This window comes from Anomaloglossus baeobatrachus, chromosome 11 (genome assembly GCF_048569485.1).
Source record: "Anomaloglossus baeobatrachus isolate aAnoBae1 chromosome 11, aAnoBae1.hap1, whole genome shotgun sequence".
NCBI lineage: Eukaryota > Metazoa > Chordata > Amphibia > Anura > Aromobatidae > Anomaloglossus > Anomaloglossus baeobatrachus.
Genome location: NC_134363.1, coordinates 30,574,825 through 30,597,256, shown reverse-complemented (window position 1 = coordinate 30,597,256; position 22,432 = coordinate 30,574,825). Strand labels below are relative to the sequence as shown.

Here is a 22,432-nt window from a genome sequence, read left to right as displayed (position 1 = left end):
AGAGGCATTTCTGGGAAATGGCATGCCGGATCTTTAAGAGGAGCGTGTTCCCAGAGAGTCTGTGTGGTGTGCAAAGGCTCTGGGGGAGAGGAAGCCAAATGAGCACATGTAGCTGCAGGGAGGAAGCAACCCAATGGTGGTGGTGAGCAATTTGGTGTCCCTGCAGGGCCGCCAGCACTACAGGAGTGATGAGGAGATCAGTGGAGTAGGTGTCTGACTCCTGATAAGTCAGCAGAGGCTTGGCAAGGACAGGTGAGGGGCTAGGTGGGTATGAAACAAATCCTTAAAGGAGTGCAATGCTGAAACTTGATACTTGTATATTATTGGTTTCCCCATATATCTATCACAAGGAATGCCAAGGTCATAACTGTAGTTACTTGAATCGGTGGTGGAGGTGGTATGTTGAATGCAATACTTCTCATCGTCGGTACATTCCATCATTTTGGGTTCTTTGCATTCAACTGAATCTGATGTAGAACAGGTTGGGCATCTGAGTCCATTGACTTCATATTTTCTTGATGGCCCTTTAAAAAAAATGTCAGATTAATGGTTGAGACTAAAAAAGTGACTGTTCTGATCTACCTCCTACATAAAGCTCCTGGGCCACAAACACAACCATCATATGAATACCCTACTGTCCACCACATAGACACCTCCAATAGTTATACTGGTCAACATTTTTAGGTAGTTGTACCTCAGATAGGCTATATTATGCTATGGCAGCACTGACTCTCAATTTTCTGTTGTCTAATTGTCGTAAATCACTGATCGGGTAAGGCCAGCAACACTAAAAATGGCTTCCACAAACAAACTTTGTGCTAACCACTTCATCGAGCAGATAGCAGATCCCAGAAGTATTCTGCTCTTCAACTCTTAGCCCCTGTACAGGGATCTGGAGTTACATAGGGGCCCCTGGGTTGAGTCCACAGAGTGCCTGCTGGCTGGGAGAGTTGGCTGGCAGGCGATTTTTAGAAAGACAGGTCAGTACAAAGAGGTCAGAATCGGACGCTTAAGAGATCTAAGACATGCTACGACTCTCCAGTAGATCATCTTTGTCCTCACTAAACCATCACATCTCAGGAAGAATAGTGTCAGCAACTTTCTTAAGGAGGACACCAGGTATTTACTCCCGACATAGGCTAATGGTTTAAATTGTAAAATTCTGTCCATCTTCAGCCACCACTAGGGGGAGCTCACTGAATACTGTAGATGCATTGAGCTCAATAATAAAACTGTATACGGGAACCACTAACAAAAAAAAATGATTTGTACAACATAATGGGCCTGAAAATAACATAGCAGCGGACGTTGCTGCAAGATTTGATCTCCATCCATTCCCCATTGGTACCGCACAGTCGGATGCCCATGAAATCAGTGGTGCTCCATTGCAAACATTGCATTTCATTGCAGCCTAATTTCCATATTTCCAAAAATTTGCTACCTATGCACAACTAGAATTTTTAGATTACATTTTACATTCACAGATAGCAACTTACATGAAGCAAGTGAAGGTTTACACAGACTGGCATTACAGCAGGAACGATTAATAGATATGGCTCTGTCAATGAGCGTTATGCTACCAGCAAATTCACAGTCCTTCGATGATCCACACTTTTTTGATACACGAAAACTAGCATTTTCCCCTGCATTGAAAAAAAATGACAATTAACTTGTGCAAAATTACATTTTTAGCTTTTTATTATATAAAGGTTTGCGTTTTAAGACATACATGTGATGATCAACCACTAGGCACTAGATACAATTAGCAGTGGTAGTCAAAAGAGGCTGGAGGTCAGAACCAAGAAGGTAACGTCAGGACACAGGGATACAGCAGAGCCGAGGTCAGGGTACAAGCCGAGGGTCAGGAGCCAGGAGGTAACGTCACAACACAGGAATACAGTAGAGCCGAGGTTAGGGTACAAGCCAGGGGTCAGGAGCCAGGAGGTAACGTCACGTCACAGGGATACAGCAGAATCGAGGTCAGCGTACAAGCCTGGGGTCAGGAGCCAGGAGGTAACGTCACAACACAGGGATACAGTAGAGATGAGGTTATTGTACAAGCCGGGGGTCAGGAGCCAGGAGGTAATGTCAGGACACAGGGATATAGAAAAGCTGAGGTCAAGGTACGAGCCAGAGGTCAGGAGCCAGGAGGTAACGTCAGGACAGGGAAGAGGGTGGAGAAGGGTAACTAGGGTCCAGGGTTGAGAGGCGGGATCAGAACAGTACACTTACAGGAGCCAGAAGCACAAGCTGCAGAACAGGAACTACGACTGGCAGCATTCCGGGCAGAATCGCTTCATTATAAAGCAGAGCAATCACACGGAACAAGACACCTGGAGACAGGCTCCTCCCAACACCAGCCCCAGACCCGAGACCGCAAACAACCCAACCACCGGTGCAATACAAAACAGAGCATCGGCTCTGCTGGGGAGCAGAGCATGACAGTACAAGTGTCATTAATGGGGTCCTAACCCCCCCAACTATGAGCCAGAAAAGAGAGCTTCTATTGTTGTTACTTTCTTCCTGCAGTGACTGCTCTTGTTTTAGGACAGTACCTGGTCCAGACCATTTCAGCTCCTTAAGTAAACATACAGTGCCTTGCAAAAGTCTTCACCACCCTCGATATTTTTCATGTTTTGCCGAGTCACAAGCTGGAATTTCACAAGGTTTTTTTAGGGTTGCAGCAGGTCATGTAAAGACCATGTCTTTACAAAATTGCTGTGAATAAGTCTTTATCACCTTTTCACATCTTCCACTGGGATTTTTACCCATTCCTAAAGGCCAAACTGCTCCAGCTCCTTCTAGTTAGATGGTTGGAACCCCAATCTTCAAGTTTGACCCCAGATTCAATAGGTACTATAAAAGGAGTCACAGGGGTTTTAGAACTTTATGGAAGCATAAGGTTACACTATTACTTTATGGAGGCACAGGAGACATTATGACTTTAAGGAGGCCTAAAAGGGGACACCTAAAAATATGGAAAGGCACAGAAAGGGCACTATTACTATGAAGAGGCACAGAGGGGGCACTATTACTATGAGGAGGCACAGAGGGGGCACTATTACCATGAAGAGGCACAAAGGGGGGACTATTACAAGGAAGAGGCACAGAGGAGGCATTATTATTATGATGAGGCACAGAGGGGGCACTATTACTATGAAGAGGCACGGAGGGGGCATTATTACGATGAGGAGGCACAGAGGGGGCATTATTACTATGAAGAGGCACAGAGTGAGCACTATTACTATGAAGAGGCATAGAGGGGGCATTATTACTATGAAGAGGCATAGAGGGGGCATTATTACTATGAAGAGGCATAGAGGGGGCATTATTTCTATGAAGGCTCACAGAGGGGGCATTATTTCTATGAAGAGGCACAGAAGGGGCACTATTACTAAAAGATGCACAGAGTGAGCACTATTACTATGAAGAGGCATAGAGGGGGCATTATTACTATGAAAAGGCACAAAGGGGGTATTATTACTATGAAGAGGCATAGAGGGGGCATTATTACTATGAAAAGGCACAAAGGGGGCATTATTACTATGAAAAGGCACAAAGGGAGAATTATTTCTATGAAGCGGCATAGAGGGGGCATTATTACTATGAAGAGGCACAGAGGGGGCATTATTACTATGAAGAGGCACAAAGGGGGAATTATTTCTATGAAGCGGCATAGAGGGGGCATTATTACTATGAAGAGGCACAGAGGGGGCATTATTACTATGAAGAGGAACAGAGGGGGCAATATTTCTGTATGTTGATGCATGTTACACAGTGGGACAACTCCATGATCTCTGTGCACCTGGGTGATCCAGAATAGGCAAAAAAATGTCCCTGTTTTGTTGTACTGCCCCTGTTATGTTCCCATAACTTTACCCCAAGGATTGCTGTCCTCAGAAGAAGGAGGAAGAGGACGCTTGGGGCTATTTAAGGTTGAAGTGAAGCACCCAGGGGGAGATACAAAAACCCCGGAGAACTAAAGTACACATTGGTTTGGAGTCACTGGACTTTCTTGGTTGCACAATTGATTTTTCCGACTAGTATTTTCAGTTTATATTGATGACGTAAGGAGCCTTGGGCCCTTAAAGGACTCTGTGGTTGTCCCTAATCAAATATTCTATTAAATATGTTTTATGTTTACCCAAAAGTGTGTATAATTGAGATATATGATCTAATATGTGTTTATAGGACCCCAGTACCAAAGGACGGATCGTCAAGCCCCTGAAGCAGCCAGAGGAAGGCTGCTTGGTAAGCGGTATGGGGAATGTAGTTGGTATTTATTTGTGGATGTTGCTGATAAAATATTTATTACAGGTAAAGTTCCCTCGACGTGTTCGGCCGAGGACGGCTGAGGTTAAAAGAAGGAGGTAAAAATGTTGGGGTGGATTACGGGGGTCTGTGTGGTTGGTGTAGAGGTTTGCACAGTTGCCACTCCAGTGCAATTCATCAACATCAGTCCATTCATCCTCTGACACAGTAATATTGACACAAGTGGATTTCCTTCAATCACTGGAACTTTACTGGTTGAATTCGTAGCAACATCCCCTTCTCGCATTATGCGGGCACCAACTCTGACTCCGACGGGGTTGCCTCTAGTTTCAATCACAAAGTCCAATTTATCAGCAGACCGCTTTCATGGCACTTGGGTATCTGAGAGAACTGCTAAAACACTCATCTCCTCTAAGGACGTCAGAGTATGTGGCAGGCTCATCCTCTGCTCTCATGTTCAGTTCCCATCCTCACTTTAGGCTCTCACTAATTGCAAGTCTTTTGAAAGGGTTAAAGAAAAGGACGCCACTCAGACCGTCCGGACTAAACCTACTTCCAGGGGACGTAGTTACAGTTAGTCCTTCCACGTATGGGACCGTACGTGTCCGTGGTCCAAGTTCGACCCTGAAAGTCTGGCCAATCACTTCTATGGGCTTCTTATCTCTCTCTCTCTCCTCACTGGGGACTCTCCTGTAATCTCTCTGGTGTTTTCCCTTTTTATAAAGCACACGCCTCCCTGTAACTTTACCCCTTCCTACCCAAAGTGTACCAGGGAAGTGGTCACTTGAACAACATTGCCACCTGGTGGCCACCCAACTATTATATATATCTATGCAGTGCTTCTAACTCTGTGGGGGTGGCAGAGCCATAGACCCCATTACAATATGACCGATTCAACGCTACGTCACGGCCTCAGTTGGTAATTGTGCACAGGAGCCAGAATGACCTTTCTATGAGGAGGACGTACCTTCTGTTACCTTTATTGTTTCAGCAAGACACACGTCCTCGGTAGGAAGACACCTTCTCAGGTTTTGCTCACATGTAGCAGCATTTGCGGTACAGAAATGGCACCACATAAAGTTTCCTACAACGACAGTCCGGTCAGCCGGGTATTAGCGGAAGACAAATCCCGTTATTATACTGTATATTGCGTTATTCCAAAGTAAATCTGATAGACTCTTATATACTCCGTATTGTTATTACATGACGGGAGGCGCAAATTGGACAAATTCTCCAGATTTCTAAAAATTCTTAAAAACTCTACACTAATTAGACAACATGGAATTGTTCCGCTCGTTTCCATTACTGTAGAGTGTATTATCACAATGGGCATTTGGTTATTGCACTTATATTTTCTTATACTGTTATTATACTGTATGTTAAATTTTTTCACAATATTTTCTTACTACACTGTATTTTATTTTACTGTTATACTGTATAATATATGACTACCGTGTATTATTTATTAATATACTATTCTATGTATATTATTATTACTATTATTATTATTATTATTATTATACTATGATATATTATTACACGGTATGTTTTTCGATACTATAACAGTATTTTTATATACTTATATAAATTTTTATATATTTTTTTATAAACTCGTGTATATATATATATATATATATATATATATTATTACACTGCCTATTTTATTATATTATACATATGCTATATTATTATACTGTGTATTTGGTTATTATACTTTTATACTGTACTTTATTGTATTTATATGTAATAAATATGTATGTATTATTATAATGGTATTATGTATATATTGTATTACTACAATGTATATTATTATTTTTTTATTTGTATACTTTATCACTACATTGCATATTTTTTATTGTAATGGTGCTATGTGCATATTTTATTATTAATACACTGTATATTATTATTAGTATACAATTATTGTTTGTATATTTTTTTTATTACATTGTATATTTCATCATCATCGTCATCCTCATCATCATCATCATCTTCATTATTATTTTATTTATATATTTTATTATTAAATTGTATATTTGGTTGTTATACTATTATATGTATGCTATATTATGCAATATTATTACATTGTATATTTGGTTGTTATAATGTTTATGATATTATGTTGTATATATTATTATTATTATTATTATTTTTGTATATTCGTTTATAACACTATATATTTTATTATTCTAACATTATATGTATGTTATGTAATTAAATTGTATATTTTATTAACTTGTTTTATGTGTTTATTATATTTTTACACTTTTTATTATTGTTATTATTATTATGATTATTATTATTATTAGTAGTAGTAGTTTTAGTTTTAGTAGTAGTAGTAGTAGTAGTAGTAGTGGTAGTAGTAGTGGTAGTGATATATTAATGTTATATCATTACATTTTATACGTTGTTGTTATTATTATTATTATCATTATTATTTCTTTATTTTTTGAAACTGTATATTTGGTCATTATATAGCTATATGTATGTTATATTATTACATTGCATATTTTATTATTATAGTTGTATATGTATATTTTATTTTATACACTTTATTTATTATTTATTATTATTATTTTTGTTTTCCCGGTTTAATATTACATTTATACTTTTATTATTAATATTATTATTATTATTATTATTTTATATATTTTTTCACGGTATAATATTACATTTTATACTTTATTATTAAGATTATTATTATTATTATTATTTTCACGATATACTATTTCCTTTTATACATTATTATTTCTATATTTTAATAACCTGTATATTTGGTTATTATACTATAGTATATGTATGTTATGTTAGTACATTGTACATTTGTTTGCTATATAAATATATATATATATATATATATATATACATATATATATATATTATATAAATATATATTATATTATATATAAACGCGTTGATGTCCTGTGTATCAGCTTTATCTGAATAAAGAAGAATCTGTTCTTGGAGCCGGATTTCTTTTCTTTCCTCGTTACCTATTCGCACGTGCTGTGACCCGAGCTCTGAACAGAAAGCGCCATCTACAATGGAGAGCTGGATATTATAATATTGTTTCACTATACTATGATACAATACATTACACCATATATCAACTTTTCATTTCATTCCTTACCTTTCTCTTGACTGAGATATCTTTATGCAAAAAAAGAAGAAAAAGGCTCCAGGAAAATGTGAGTAAAAAAATCTCGTCTTTATTCCATTACAAAAATAAAACTTGAATACAAACGTGGGGGAAAAGGAAAAACCGGAGACGCGTTTCGCACATAGCTACATTCTTTTTCAAGGGCTTTCTAGTCAGAGAACTTTCCCAGCATGCTTAAATATAAAACATCAGACAATGGATCACATTTGCAGAAAAAAAACCCCGAACAGGTGAACAATCAAAACCAATTCAGGAAAGTCCATCAGTAAAAAGAGAAAAGGAAGAAAACCCCAAACAGCGTGCATACATAACACAAGAGAGATTAATAATGAAGCAGACTTTTTTTTTGGAAATTAAGTCTATTAGGGAATCTAGAGTCCAAGTTAAAAATCCAAAACGCCTCTCTTGTTCATAATATTTTTTTAATATCACCACCTCTTGGTGGATTGTTCATTTTTTCTCTGCCAATCACCTGAGAATAGGTTGTCTGGTGATTGTGCTATGCAATAAAATGTTTCGCTGCAGCAGAGATGTTATGAACATCTGATTATATACACCACATTTTGCGAATTATAATTTATATATTGCTGAATGATGTTTTTTTTTTAGAATTTCTACTGTCAGAAAAATCGCAGCTGATGTGAATATATCTGTCATGGGGGTGTACGGATGGAACAGGGTCTCCTAGACTGAGCCTAAGACTACGACTTAGGCTTTCCCTTTTCCCAAAGGTAGACTTGATGGTAGCCAGGTTTGAAGCTCCAACGTGGCCCTGTCTCCTGTCCAAGCACTGATACTACTTCACCCCACTCAGGAGTGAGCCGGAAACCCAGTAACCAAAACCCCACAAAAAGTCACAGACAAGGGTAAACGGAAACTCATGCACATCACACTCAAACACGAAGGAGGGACAATATGTGAACTGGGGAGTAACGCAAAAGGGGTAGAAAATATATACACAACTGGAGAACTCACACACCACGTTGAAATGGAACTTGAAGATCACCATGCAACTGGATAACAACAGAAACCAGGAAGGAGAAAGCTATATCTGGCAAACAACTTTAGAATCCAGAACCTTATGAAGGCTGGAGATGGTGAGCTTCAAGCAGCTGATCACAGGCCAGCAGAAATTAACTCCCGCTGTGCTGAAGAGCAGTGAAGCCAGAAACAGCCGACGTCCATGACAGGCTGTGCAATTAAAGAACCCCAGGAAGCTTGTTGGACTCTACAGAGTGAACAGAGTCCAACGTCGCTATGTGACAATGAAGCTTCAAAACAAAAAAAACCTTTATAAATTAACCAAGTTTTCCTCTGATTGTCACTATCATTTAAAAAAACTTGGTGGAATCATATTTCCTATCATGGGAGCCCGTTTTGCCACAACATTACTTCCATTTTTTAATATTTATCATAATACACTATCCCCATATAAGATGGGCAGATATCTATTGGCAATGCTCTTTATAGATGTGTATTGTTCACTATATTGGAAAGAAAGCTCAGGTTTGTTAAAACCAGTGCTTTTATGCGCCATTCTTTCATTTTTATTACAGCATATCAAATCAGACTTGTTCTTTCTTGACACAATCTTTCTGCCCCAATTCAGACACCAGTTCACTAATTCTCGGATAGAAGACATCAATCTCAGCAACAACATCCACAGGATTACTGCAATTACCAACAACCCTGGTAAGTTCTCTAACCGGAATTGATTTAATTACATGTTTGTGATGAAAGCTGTTTGCCTTCAACAATTATTCCCAGACAACTGTTCGTGATATAACTTGGTCTGGATCAGTTTACTTGGAATACCAATCACAGTTAAATTAAATAAAATAATTTGAGATACCTGACTTTTATATTGGAATTTTAAATTGTGTTGGTTAGAATTGATGAAATCAATAAATTAAGGTATGGCAGATACATCGCCACTCCAAATAAGAAGTGCATCGTCAATGTATCTACCATAGCAAAAGATAAATGAGCAAAAAGGATTACCCCTTCCTGATTTAGGACGTACTGGTATGTCCTCAGTCATGAAGGGGTTAAATTGTATGGGTTGGAATTCATGAAATGAATATATAAAGGTATGGCGGATACATCACCACTCCAAATAAGCAGTGCATCGTCGATGTATCAGTAGCACCCAGGGGGCAGGGGGATTCAGTCACAGGGGTGTCTTTTACCTGCGTTACTCGTCACTGGGCTGGTGTGATGATCCGGGATGTTGCGATGAGCTGCCCGCCTTCGTGCCCCAAAGAGTGCACCAATAAGGAGGGAAGATGCTGGGGGTAGTAGTAGGATGAATGTCGTGACGCCACCTGTGGTATGCGGCCAGTAATTTAGCTGCTGCTGTTGTCGCTGTCCTCCAGGGCGGATGGTAGTAGCAGCCAGGGATGGTATCACTTCCCACAGGTGGCGCAGGCCCGGGGAGGATGATGTGAGATGTGATGGTGTTTGGCGTCGAGGCACGGGGCGGCAGTGCTAGTAATAAAGAGGCAGAGTCTATGGCTATGGTTGCAGGTGGTTTACTCAGTCTTTAGTGCCGCTCACCCGGGTAATACCGGTCACCTGCTGTGATGGGCTCTGTTGAACCCGAATCCTTTCAGAGGTCAGTCCGGTGAGGTGCTCGGTGAGTCCCTTTCTCCCTGCGCCTTGTGTGTTGGATCCCCGTGGCTTAAAGCTACTTGGGTATCCCAGTTCATCTTGAGTAGTACTCTTGTCCCTATTAGGAGGTACCACAGCTCCACACTGGGACCTGGTGCTGTCCAAGGCCGCGGATCCTATCTTGGCACTGTGCTTCCAGGCTCTTTGTGGCCAGGGAAGCTTGAAACCTCCCTGTCCAGGCAGATTCTGAAAAACCAACGTCAAGTGTGATTTTCCCTAGGGTCCTGCACCCTGCATGGCGCCGGTTCCGAGGGAGCAATGTCACTCTCCCTTTGGCAACCGCATGAACTCCTCCGTTCCACCAGAGCACCAGTGAGACATATCTTCTTTCCTCTCTTGCTGGGGAACCCTCAGCTGCTGTGTTGGCTATTAACTAGTCCCTCAGTGGCTGCTCCTTCCCGGGTCCCTGTTTCTAGTGGGTGGTGCCCCCCATGTTTGAAGGCAACCTTAAGACCCTACCCTAGCCCGGTCCTCATTGGGGAGGGCAAGCTGGTTGTGTATTTGAGTGCGTAGGTGGTGAAATCGGTACCGACCTCCTCAGGATCTGGGTGCAGCATTACACCTTAAATCAGGTGCAATACTCTGTGGCGACTGAAGCCTCAGGGGCGCCACATATTTGTCACACCAAAAGATAGATGAGAGAAAAAGATTCCATTCAGAGTAAATGTTGTTACTTTTAAAAAAAAGCCATTACCAAAATTGCTAGGGAAGGGGAAACATTTGCCCCATAGAGACTCCTCTATGCTTCAAATAAAATTTTCCATCAAAAAAAAAATAATTGTGATTAATCAAAAATTCAATTGATTGTATATGAAAAAAGGAAAATCTCGAAGGGTGAAGGGGTTAAAATTCACATATGAAAGTCATGTATCACAACTTAAGTTTTTGGATTTAATTGGGATTGGTTTCTCAAGTAAACCACTTCAGACCAAGTTATATCGCAAACAATTGTGGAATACATTGTTGAAGGCAAACAGCTTTCATAACAAACATGTAATTAAATCAATTCCGGTTAGAGAACCTACCAGGGTTGTTGGTAGTTGCAGTAATCCTTTGGATGTTGTTGCTCAGATAGATGTCTCTTGTCTGAGAATGCGTGAATGGGATTATCCCAAAAGATTTTTTAACTGTAATTCGCAAAATACGGTGTATGTAATCAGATGTTCTTTTTGTTCCATATATAGTATGTAGGTTGTACTACGAGGAAACTGAACGTCAGGATAAAGGAACATTTTCCTAATGGACGTACCGTATTATTTGGATTAAAATACGCACTTTTCCTCCCAAAACATTTGGGACGAAAATGAGGGATGCATCTTACAATGCGAATGTAGTTTACCGTGAACTAGGTAGGTGAAGAATGGTCGGTGTGTTGGCAGCTGCATTGGGGGCTATGCTGGTGGCTGTAGTGGGGGCTGTGCTGGTGGCTGCAGTGGGAGCTGTGCTGGTGGCTGCAGTTGGGGCTGTTTGGAGTAGGGTGGTGTGGTGGGAATTCCAGATGCTCTGTCAACGGTGCGGGTTTCAAATAATGGAGCCCGTAGCAGGCGCGTGTGCAGATGGAGCTCTCGGCTCAAGATCTCATCTCCTCATGCATTGCCTCTGGCCCATTCATCTCCCAGTAGTGGACTTAAGGAAAATGTCGCCCTGGGGTGGCGCATGCGCAGATGAGATCTCGGCTTATCATTGAGCCAAGAGCGCAATCTGCTCACGCGCCGACTGCTTGCGCCATTTCTTTGAGGCCTGCACCTCCAACAGAGCATCTGAGACACTCGCCGCACCGCCCTGCTCCACACAGACAGCAAAGCACTCGCAGCCAGCACATCCCCTACTGCAGGCAACACAGCCATCACCGCTGCCATCACAGCCCCTACTGCAGCCAGCACAGCTCCCACCACAGCCAGCACATCCCCCACTGCAGCCAGCACAGCTCCCACTGCAGCCAGCACAGCCTCTACCGCAGCCAGCATAGCCCCCACCACAGCCAGCATAGCCCCCACTGCAGCCAGCACAGCTCCCACCCCAGCCAGCATAACCCCCACGGCAGCCAGCATAGCCCCCACTGCAGCCAGCACAGCTCCCACCCCAGCCAGCATAGCCCTCACAGCAGCCAGCATAGCCCCCACCGCAGCCGGCATAGCCCCCACCACAGCCAGCACAGCTCCCACCCCAGCCAGCTAAGCCTCCACCGCAGCCAGCACAGCCCCCACCACAGACAGCACAGCCCCCACCACAGCCAGCAGAGCCCACACTGCACCGCCCTGCTCCACACAGACAGCACAGCACCCACCGCCAGCACTCCCCCTACTGCAGGCAGCACAGCCCCTACCGCTGCCATCACAGCCCCTACCGCAGCCAGCAAAGCCCACGTCAAAGCCAGCACAGCTTTCACCGTATCCGGCACAGCCCCCATCGCAGCCCCTGCAGCAACGCCCTACTCCAGCACTGCCCCTGTCTCCTGTGACCCCGCTCCATCACCACTGCTGCCCCCTTCCAGTAAGACACCACCGGAGTTTTAATTGTTCACCCATGTGGTTTATTTTCTTTCGAAAATGTGATCCATTGGCTGATGTTTTGCATTTCAGCATGCTGGATGAATTCTCTGAGCCAAAATGCATTTGAAAAAGAATGGAGCTGCGTGCGAAACGCGTCACTGGTTTCCCCTTTTCCCTCACATTTGTAATCAAGTTTTATATTTGTAATGGAATAAAGACAAGAATTTTGTACTCTCATTTTCCTGGAGCCTTTTTCTTCTTTTTGGATTTCTTTCGTTTGATCAAGGACATGGTTACGCGCACACTGGAAGCTGAGATTGGGTTGGTGAGCTGACAGAAACCTTTCGACAAGCTTGATATCTTCTAATCCCAAGGGGGGCAATAACACTTCAAGTTCAAGTCCACACAATTTAGGCACCATGTTTCATTTCTTACTTAATAAATTAATAGTACACACGAAATAGGCAACTTTATAATATATCTTATCAAAGAAACCTTCTTCTTTCTCCTCCTAGATTGATCATTCCTTTCCAAAATTCTTAACTCCTGGCTAAAAAGGACATTTAGTGAAGATTTTTCCATTACATGACAGTTGCTGCTTATAATGGTCTATGCAGTTCTACCTTTAGCTCCTCCCTCCCCTCTACATAGAATCTCATCGGCATCAATTGTCATTTAATGGAAAAATCAATTTGTTTCCTCTGAACTGAGAAAGAAGCAGATTTCTCTGATCAGATATATTACACGTCTCTTATTTTCATATTAACTATTGATTTATGAAATAAAAATTAACTCTTTAAGCAAAGACTCAGCTACATCCATACAATGATCAATATCTCGGGTATATGGCATGCATTACACTAGAATATAAAGAAAAAATATACAAATCAACAGGAAAAGTTAGCGATCTAGGGATATGTTTGGCGCAACAAATAGTTTTATGCAAATTAACCCCAAAGCAAAGCGAATAATTGCAAAATTATGAAAATTGTACACACGCTATACGTCAATACCGTGAATGGATTTTTAGGTTTCTCTACTCCTGTATTATCACTTACCAGTTGCTATAAGAGCTGAGAAAATGCAAAATCCAACAACCTGTCGCTTCATAGTGACTGTGAGCACTGAGCTCCTTCCCACCATCCATCTGTAATTATATTTCTCAAGCACCAGGTGCCCATCCCAAGAGACGACCAGATGAGAGATCCCTCCGGAGAACAGAATTCAAAAACAAAGGGTACAGAGGCGACTGCTACATCCTAGCACATGCTTAAAGATTAATGTGAAATAATGTAAACATGGATACTCTCAACCAAAAACAATGCCACTCTTAGCCATTCCATTTCATTCAACTTCAAATTACTATAGATCTGTAATTTTCAGTATGTGAATGAGATTTAGCATGACGTATCTATAAGGGATAAACGGGTCTCCAGTGACAAACTTCCCCTTAATTTAAACATATTAGTAACGACACAGACTCCAACTTTATTGCCGAATGGCCACAGCTTTATTCAACAGTATATATGTACCAAACCTGTGGCTCAACATGCCACCCCATTAACACCTGAACCTGTACATATATACATATTCTCCACAAAATGACACCTGATAGGTTCATCCGAGAGCCAAACCATCATTCCTATCCCCCGGCCGTAACCTCCAACCGGCCCAGGGGACCACCTCGGCCGTGACCAAACCGACCCGAGGTGTGGGGTAATAACGTTCCATCGTTAATTACCCCTCCCCAGAACCTGCAGGACCTCCGCCTACAAGTTCCCATCCAACTCAAAGCCACTCCCCCTGAGTGGCTTCATACCAACAAACCTACTGTCGGTACACCAAACCTCTCTGAACGGACCTATCACCCCGCTGTGACAACAACTCAAAAGAAACAACATTCCTTTTTTTTTTTTTTTTATATATTTCACATTTATTTTCCATTTTTTATTAATTTTTTTCTTTTTTTTTTTTTTTTTTTTTATATATACTTGTTATTCATTTTATTATTATTATTATTATCCTTTTTATTCATTTATTTATTTATATATATATATATATTTTTTTTTTTTTATATTATTGCAGGGCGGGTGGGCGGGACACACTGTCTGTAGGTCAAAAGGGGCAGTGACCTCTGCACAGCCCCCTTTATACCCACACACCAACCCTCCCATATCCTGTCCCTCACCCAATCCCTTTTCCCGACTCTCCCACCAATCAGGCAGCCCCTATGTGCCTCCAACCTTAGCACTTAACTCTTTCCTACCCTAACCCTCCCGATCGTCATGGGCCTGTTCACCCCTATGGGGCTCTCTGGCCGTCTTGACGTATCTATAAGGGATAAACGGGTCTCCAGTGACAAACTTCCCCTTAATTTAAACATATTAGTAACGACACAGACTCCAACTTTATTGCCGAATGGCCACAGCTTTATTCAACAGTATATATGTACCAAACCTGTGGCTCAACATGCCACCCCATTAACACCTGAACCTGTACATATATACATATTCTCCACAAAATGACACCTGATAGGTCCATCCGAGAGCCAAACCATCATTCTTATCCCCCGGCCGTAACCTCCAACCGGCCCAGGGGACCACCTCGGCCGTGACCAAACCGACCCGAGGTGTAGGGTAATTAACGTTCCATCGTTAATTACCCCTCCCCAGAACCTGCAGGACCTCCGCCTACAAGTTCCCATCCAACTCAAAGCCACTCCCCCTGAGTGGCTTCATACCAACAAACCTACTGTCGGTACACCAAACCTCTCTGAACGGACCTATCACCCCGCCACAGACCGGCCAAGTGACACCTTACTTGGCCCGGGCCCCCCACACCCCCAATGCTCGTTCCTTTCCATCCTTCAAACCCAACTTCCACAAATCCAACCGCCATCCGTGAGAATGGACCCCATCACGCCTCAAATACTGCTCGGTGTACTTCTCCAACTCCTCGAGTCGAACCACCAACCTCCGTTCCACGCTCCAAACCTGCCCATCGCCCGGTTCCATTTTTCCCAGGCCCTGTTAATCCGGTCCACTCCTAAAACGCCACTGCCTTCGGGCTACCATATCGGACCTCACAATCACCATGCCATGGAACGCCCTCCACAAATGAAGTAAATCCACCTTGCTCTCCCTTTTAACTCCCACACCATCCCCGCTCCAAAGTCATTCCCCCCCCACCTGCAGCATTAAAACCACAGGTTCCTTGTCAATCCGGCTATAATACACCAATTCAGGGCGAACTCTACTCCAAGTCATGCCCCGAACTCCGAGCCATTTTTTACACGGGCTTCCTACATCGCCGCTCCGTGCAAAGAGACTGCCCACCAAACCGTCCTCAATAAAGGACCCCCCCCCTGTCACCAAACATCACCTAATCAGATGTGGTCTAATATACAAACGAAACCCGGAGGAATCCCAGCTCCCAATCCACCGGGTCCCATCCTCACTCAGCCCCCCCACTTAGCCGCTTCGGTCGCTGCCCCAATCCGAAAGGAGTGGGACCCATAACCCTTGGCTACTCCCCCGGCCTTTACTAAAGCCTTCTTCAACACTGCCATACTGGACTCACGATAAGGCATATCCATCCACATGTCTAAAGAAACACCGGGGTAGCCACCCCACGCCTGCAAGAATTCCACCACCTGACCCACTGGGCATAGGTGGTGCCCTGGCAATTCAAACAATGTCACCAGACGTCCCCCACCTAATTGGTCTGTCTATCGAAAACCATACCGGCACTCACGCCATTCTTACCAAGCGTAACAACCTCTAATAACAGCCCGCCTACCGCATGCCTGGCAGGGCTACCAAATTCTCTGATGCAGAAAACCCCAAAATGCCAATACGAAGGCAACCTTAAACAGCCTCGTACCTAATCGGACGAGCATATATCCCCCAACCACATCACCAACCAATCAACGACGGAAACAATAGTGGCCGTCTCCTGTCTCGCGACCACGCGTCCTTTGAAAACCCTTTATCCCCCACCGCACCAGAAAATCCTTTGCCACGTCCCGAACCCCTTGCATTTTAACAAGAAGGCCAACACCGCCCAACTTGTAATCATCACCGAAACGGACCGGCCTGCTGAAAAAATCCCAGCTGATCAACGACAAAAAACCCCCAGCACTCAGCCTGTCTAACCAAGCTCCATAAAAGCCGCCTTCTCCAATTCCTCCCATTCTCGCCACACAGCCTGACATCGGCACAAGTAGCCTCAGTCACCGGTCTCCTGATTCCCTCAAATGCTACCCGACGCCAGGTCACACAGCCATGCCGGGCATAGTTCTCCCACCTTGTCCGCTCCAGGCACCATTTGCCTGAACCTGTTGAACTGAAAACCGAGAGCGCATCAGCCACTTCACTTTGCACTCCGGGCACATGCTGCGCCACCCCGCACCTGTTGGGTTCTAAACAACCCAACCCAGATGTCTCAAGTAGCACACCACCGGGAGCGATTTTGAAGACCATGAATTGATCGAAATACACCACCACCATGTCAGTACAATGCACACCAAGCTTCTTGCCCGCAAATTCTGGGCCCCAAAACTCCAATACCACTATGCTGGGGGAACATTTCCACCAGCGCCAAATATGTCACAAACCCCTTTTTCCACCCAAAGCCGTGGCCATTAGCCCACACACCGATGCGTCCTAAAATTGCCCCAAAACCTGATGCCCCCGCCGCATCAATAACAGCTCCGGCTGGCTATCTGATACTGCCCTGCTCACCCATAACGTCCGTCCGTTGTATCATTCAAGGAATGCAGCCCCACACCAGCAAACCTTCTTTCATTGTCATTGACACTCTGACACATAATTTGTAGCAATCACCCGTGCCATTGCGCTCGCCAGACGCCTGCTAAATATTCGCCCCATAGGCCTAGTGCGACCGGCAAAAATTCAACTTCCCAAGGACCGACTGAACTCCTGTAACCGCACCTTCTTAGCCCAGTGCAACAACTGCACCGACACCTTCAAACACGCAGCTCGTCCTCCGGCAATCGGCATACCATAGCCACCGTGTCACTTTCAAAGCCCAAGAAACACAAGGACGTCACTGGCCCTTCTGTCTTCCCCCCGTGCCACCGAATCCCCAGGCTTCCTGCAATGCGTTCTCATGTAAATAACAGCAAGGAACAAACCGAGGAGCCCACTGGGCCCACGCAAAAGAAATCATCCAAATAGTGTATCACTGAGTGGACACCCGCCACATCCCTGACTACCCATTCCACAAACGAACTGACGCTTCAAACTAAGCGCACGAAATAGAACAACCCATGGGCAGGCACTGATCCACATAGTATTGCCCATCCCACCTGCACCCAAAGGTGCAAAAAACTCTCCGGGTGCACCGGAAGTAACCGTAAAGCTGCTTCCACGTCCGCCTTGGTCATTGGGGCCCCTTGCCCACTACCCACACTAACTCCCACGCCTTGTCAAATGATACATAACAGACCGCCGGCACTCGGGTGAAATCCCGCCGTTCACCAACAACCCAGCCGGGTAAGAGAGATGATGAAGGAGCCGGTACTCGTTCGACTCCTTCGTGGGTACCACTCCCAGCAGCGAAAACCCTCAAGTTGGGGGGTGACGGGTCCTGGACCAGACCCGCCATCCATCCCGCTCCACCTCCTTCTGCAGCCTTTCCGTCACCACCTCCGGATGACCTTTTGTGGACCCCGAATTACCCGGGAGAAACACCGGCGCCCCAAAATCAAGCAGAACCCGGAAACCTACCATAAAACCCGGATATCTATTTAAATAGGGACGCATCCCTCGACCCTCACTAGCGTCCTTCCCGTTACCAAAAAACCTTCCCCCGACTTTTTATTCCCCCTTTGAAACACCTGTCCAAAGAGTGGGAAAAATTTCCACAACCGGAACACTCGTGTTTTAACCGACACGCTGCCCCCAAACTTACATTGCCCCTCACTAAATTTACAACACGCCCCTGCACCCGTGCCCCGTGCCCCTGCACCCGGGCCCCTGGCACCACCTCAAAAAGGGGGCTGCGCCGGAGCCGTTATCAAGCGCATCCCCCAACATATCTTTTTGTGTTCCCACCAGATGCCCGGCCGCGCAGCCTTCCAATGCCAGCTAGTAAGCGTCCTCGGGATCAACCTACACCTCCCCCTTTTTTTTTTTTTTGAACCTCCTTATCTCTTAGATTCACTTGCCTTCACCGTATCCAAATTAAACTTTCCAAGGGAAGCAGTGAAAATATTTCCCCATACTCCCTTTTTCTTATCTACTCCCTCACCTCCTTTTTTAAATGCCCCCCTAACGGACTCCCAAAACACCCGTAACTTCGCTCCGTGCCCTATCATCCAAACGCACCACCTCATCATCCTTTTCCACTTCCTCGCTAACCCACGCCACGGCCGCCGCGCCGTCCGCCTGACCCGCAACGACCGCCGGCACAACCTCCTAAGTCTCTACCTCGCGCACCGGTACCACCGGCAGCCACCCTGACCGTGGGACCCACCCACGCCCCCCGCCAGGGACCCAGGCCCGCTTCGACCTGACCGCCCAGCCGACGATCCCTACAACACCCTTAGCAGCTGCCCCCAAAACTCCGCCCCGGGTAACCCCGACTGACCGACCGCACTAAACCCCCGGCAAACCACTCCCCGCGGTGGAACCCCCGTCCCCGCTAACACTACCCACAACATTAAACATATTGATTGTTCTCTCACCGGGCTGCCTCTGAACCGAATCCGGAGCAGCCGTACCGCGAACATCCTGCTGCCGTTCATTCGTCCTGCCGCCTCCTCCGGTCCTTCTTCCTCGCCCGAATAAGAGGAGCTGCTGAAGTCCGCTGGGGGGACCAGCGAGGGGACAGCCCGCACCTTGCGGCCGTCAACCCCCACGGTCACCGCACCCTGCTCCTCCGTGCACCTCCTATTTGTCCTCTGTTTCCTGCCGCGGAGCGGCGTCCTGCCGCCATCCTTCTTTGCTGCCCCCTCCTGCTGCACCGCTGTAATCTCTGTAGCCCCCGGTGGTCCCCCTCCCTGCCGACTGCAGGAAGGCCGTGCCTCTCCGTCCGGATGCCAGGAACACCCCCCAGCCTGATCCCTGCTGGGAGGTACCGTAATAACCGACCGCCGCAAGGGCCCTGCCGACCGCAAGACCCTGCCACCAGCACCCTCCGACTACCGCTCCGATCCGTCCCTCCATCCATGCTCTCTCCCCTGCCGTCTGCAGGGAGTCTCCCCGTCCGCTCTGTGGTGCCGGGCGCCACCCCCAGCCCGCACCTCACTGGGGGCTGCCGCTGCTCTGGTCCGTGGCCGTGCAGGCCGCAGACCGGAAGTAGGCCTCGCATAAGCTCCGCCCACCCCCGGCCCGCGGAATCTCCGACGAGGATTCCTCCCGGCGGCCGGAGACACGTCCAAAGGTGAGGTGCACTCCGCTGCCCCGGAGGGTCCCCAAAGGGGCTCCTAAATCTGTCTTCTCCCCCCCCAACGGGGGAGTAACGCTCCGGCGGTCGCGCCCGCCGAGCGTGCAGCGCAGCTCCGGGCGCAGGAGCAGAGAAGCCGCTCCAGCCCTGCAGACGCGTCCTCGCCGATGTCCTCAAATGCTCCCCCCCCCCCCCAGCTCCAGCACCGCCACCATTCTTCAGTCAGGGAGGCAGCAGCGCAGGGGGGACACACTGTCTGTAGGTCAAAAGGGGCAGTGACCTCTGCACAGCCCCCTTTATACCCACACACCAACCCTCCCATATCCTGTCCCTCACCCAATCCCTTTTCCCGACTCTCCCACCAATCAGGCAGCCCCTATGTGCCTCCAACCTTAGCACTTAACTCTTTCCTACCCTAACCCTCCCGATCGTCATGGGCCTGTTCACCCCTATGGGGCTCTCTGGCCGTCTTGTCTTGTGGGGTGTTCCCGGATTATGGCAGGTCTTGTGGGGTGTTCCCGGTATACGGCAGGTCTTGTGGGGTGTTCCCGGTATACGGCAGGTCTTGTGGGGTGTTCCCGGATTATGGCAGGTCTTGTGGGGTGTTCCCGGTATACGGCAGGTCTTGTGGGGTGTTCCCGGTATATGACAGGTCTTGTGGGGTGTTCCCGATATGCGGCAGGTCTTGTGGGGTGTTCTCAGTTTACAGCAGGTCTTGTGGAGGGATCACAGTATATGGCAGGTCTTTTAGGGTGTTCCCGGAATACAGCAGATCTTGTCGAGTGATCACAGCATACGGCAGGTCTTATGTGGTGTTCCCAGTATACAGCAGGTCTTGTGGAGTGATCGCAGTATACGGCAGGTCTTGTGAAGTGTTGCCCATATATGGCAGGTCTTGTTGGGTGTTCCCGGTATGTGGCAGATCTTGTGGAGTGATCATAGTATATGTCAGGTCTTGTAGGGTATTCTCGGTATACGGCAGGTCTTGTAGGGTGTTCCCAGAATACATCAGGTCTTGTCGAGTGATCACAGTATACGGCAGGTCTTGTGGGGTGTTCCCAGTATACAGCAGGTCTTGTGGAGTGATCACAGTATACAACAGGTCTTGTGAAGTGTTGCCAGTATATAGCAGGTCTTGTTGGGTGTTCCTGGTATGCGGCAGATCTTGTGGAGTGATCATAGTATATGGCAGGTCTTGTGGGGTGTTCTTGGTATACGGCAGGTCTTGTGGGGTGTTCCTGGTATAGGGCAGGTCTTGTGGAGTGTTCCCGGTATACAGCAGGTCTTGTGGGGTGTTCCCGGTATACGGCAGGTCTTGTGGGGTGTTCACGGTATATGACAGGTCTTGTGGGGTGTTCCCGATATGCGGCAGGTCTTGTGGGGTGTTCTCAGTTTACGGCAGGTCTTGTCGAGTGATCACTGTAATGGCAGGTCTTGTAGGCTGTTCCCGGAATACAGCAGGTCTTGTGGGGTGTTCTCGGTATACGGCAGGTCTTGTAGGGTGTTCCCAGAATACATCAGGTCTTGTCGAGTGATCACAGCATACAGCAGGTCTTGTGGGGTGTTCCCAGTATACAGCAGGTCTTGTGGAGTGATCACAGTAATGGCAGGTCTTGTAGGCTTTTCCCGGAATACAGCAGATCTTGTCGAGTGATCACTGTAATGGCAGGTCTTGTAGGCTGTTCCCGGAATACAGCAGATCTTGTCGAGTGATCACAGCATACGGCAGGTCTTGTGGGGTGTTCCCAGTATACAGCAGGTCTTGTGGAGTGATCACAGTATACGGCAGGTCTTGTGAAGTTTTGCCCGTATATGGCAGGTCTTGTTGGGTGTTCACGGTATGCGGCAGATCTTGGGAGTGATCATAATATATGGCAGGTCTTGTGGGGTGTTCTCGGTATACGGCAGGTCTTGTGGGGTGTTCCTGGTATACGGAAGGTCTGGTAGGGTGTTCCCAGTATACTGCAGGTCTTGTGGGTTGTTCCTGGTATAGGGCAGGTCTTGTGGAGTGTTCCCGGTATACGGCAGGTCTTGTGGGGTGTTTCTGGTATAGGGCAGGTCATGTGGGATGTTCCCGGTATACGGCAGGTCTTGTGGGGTGTTCCTGGTATAGGGCAGATCTTGTGGGGTGTTCCCGGTACATGACAAGTCTTGTGCAGTGTTCTTATGGGTTGTTCCCAGTACAGTAACTGAGTAAAATAAATGTATAAATAAACTCCAGTGGTATGGAGCCGGTGTGCCATTAGGTAGCTGTGGGTTATTGGGGACCCTAAAATGTAAGGCAATGGTGAAAGAGGCGACATATACGCCACACCTCGGAATTCTTGGCTGCCAGGAATAGACCGGAAGAAGTGTTGCAAAGATGGATGACCGGAATTAGCTAATCCATGTAACTATTAGATACTTCATAAGAAATGTAACTGAGTAGTGT

General features: G+C 46.1%; 1 protein-coding gene across 1 annotated transcript in view; it reads right to left on the bottom strand.

Moving 5' to 3' along the window:
• Nucleotides 1-13,446: 13,446 nt before the first annotated feature.
• The window catches only part of LOC142255770 (uncharacterized), a 33,809-nt gene continuing 24,823 nt past the window's right edge, over nucleotides 13,447-22,432 (bottom strand). The window contains exon 9 of the mRNA XM_075327218.1: nucleotides 13,447-13,451. Coding sequence (XP_075183333.1) covers nucleotides 13,447-13,451 — 5 coding nt within the window. The remainder of the gene's footprint in view (nucleotides 13,452-22,432) is intronic.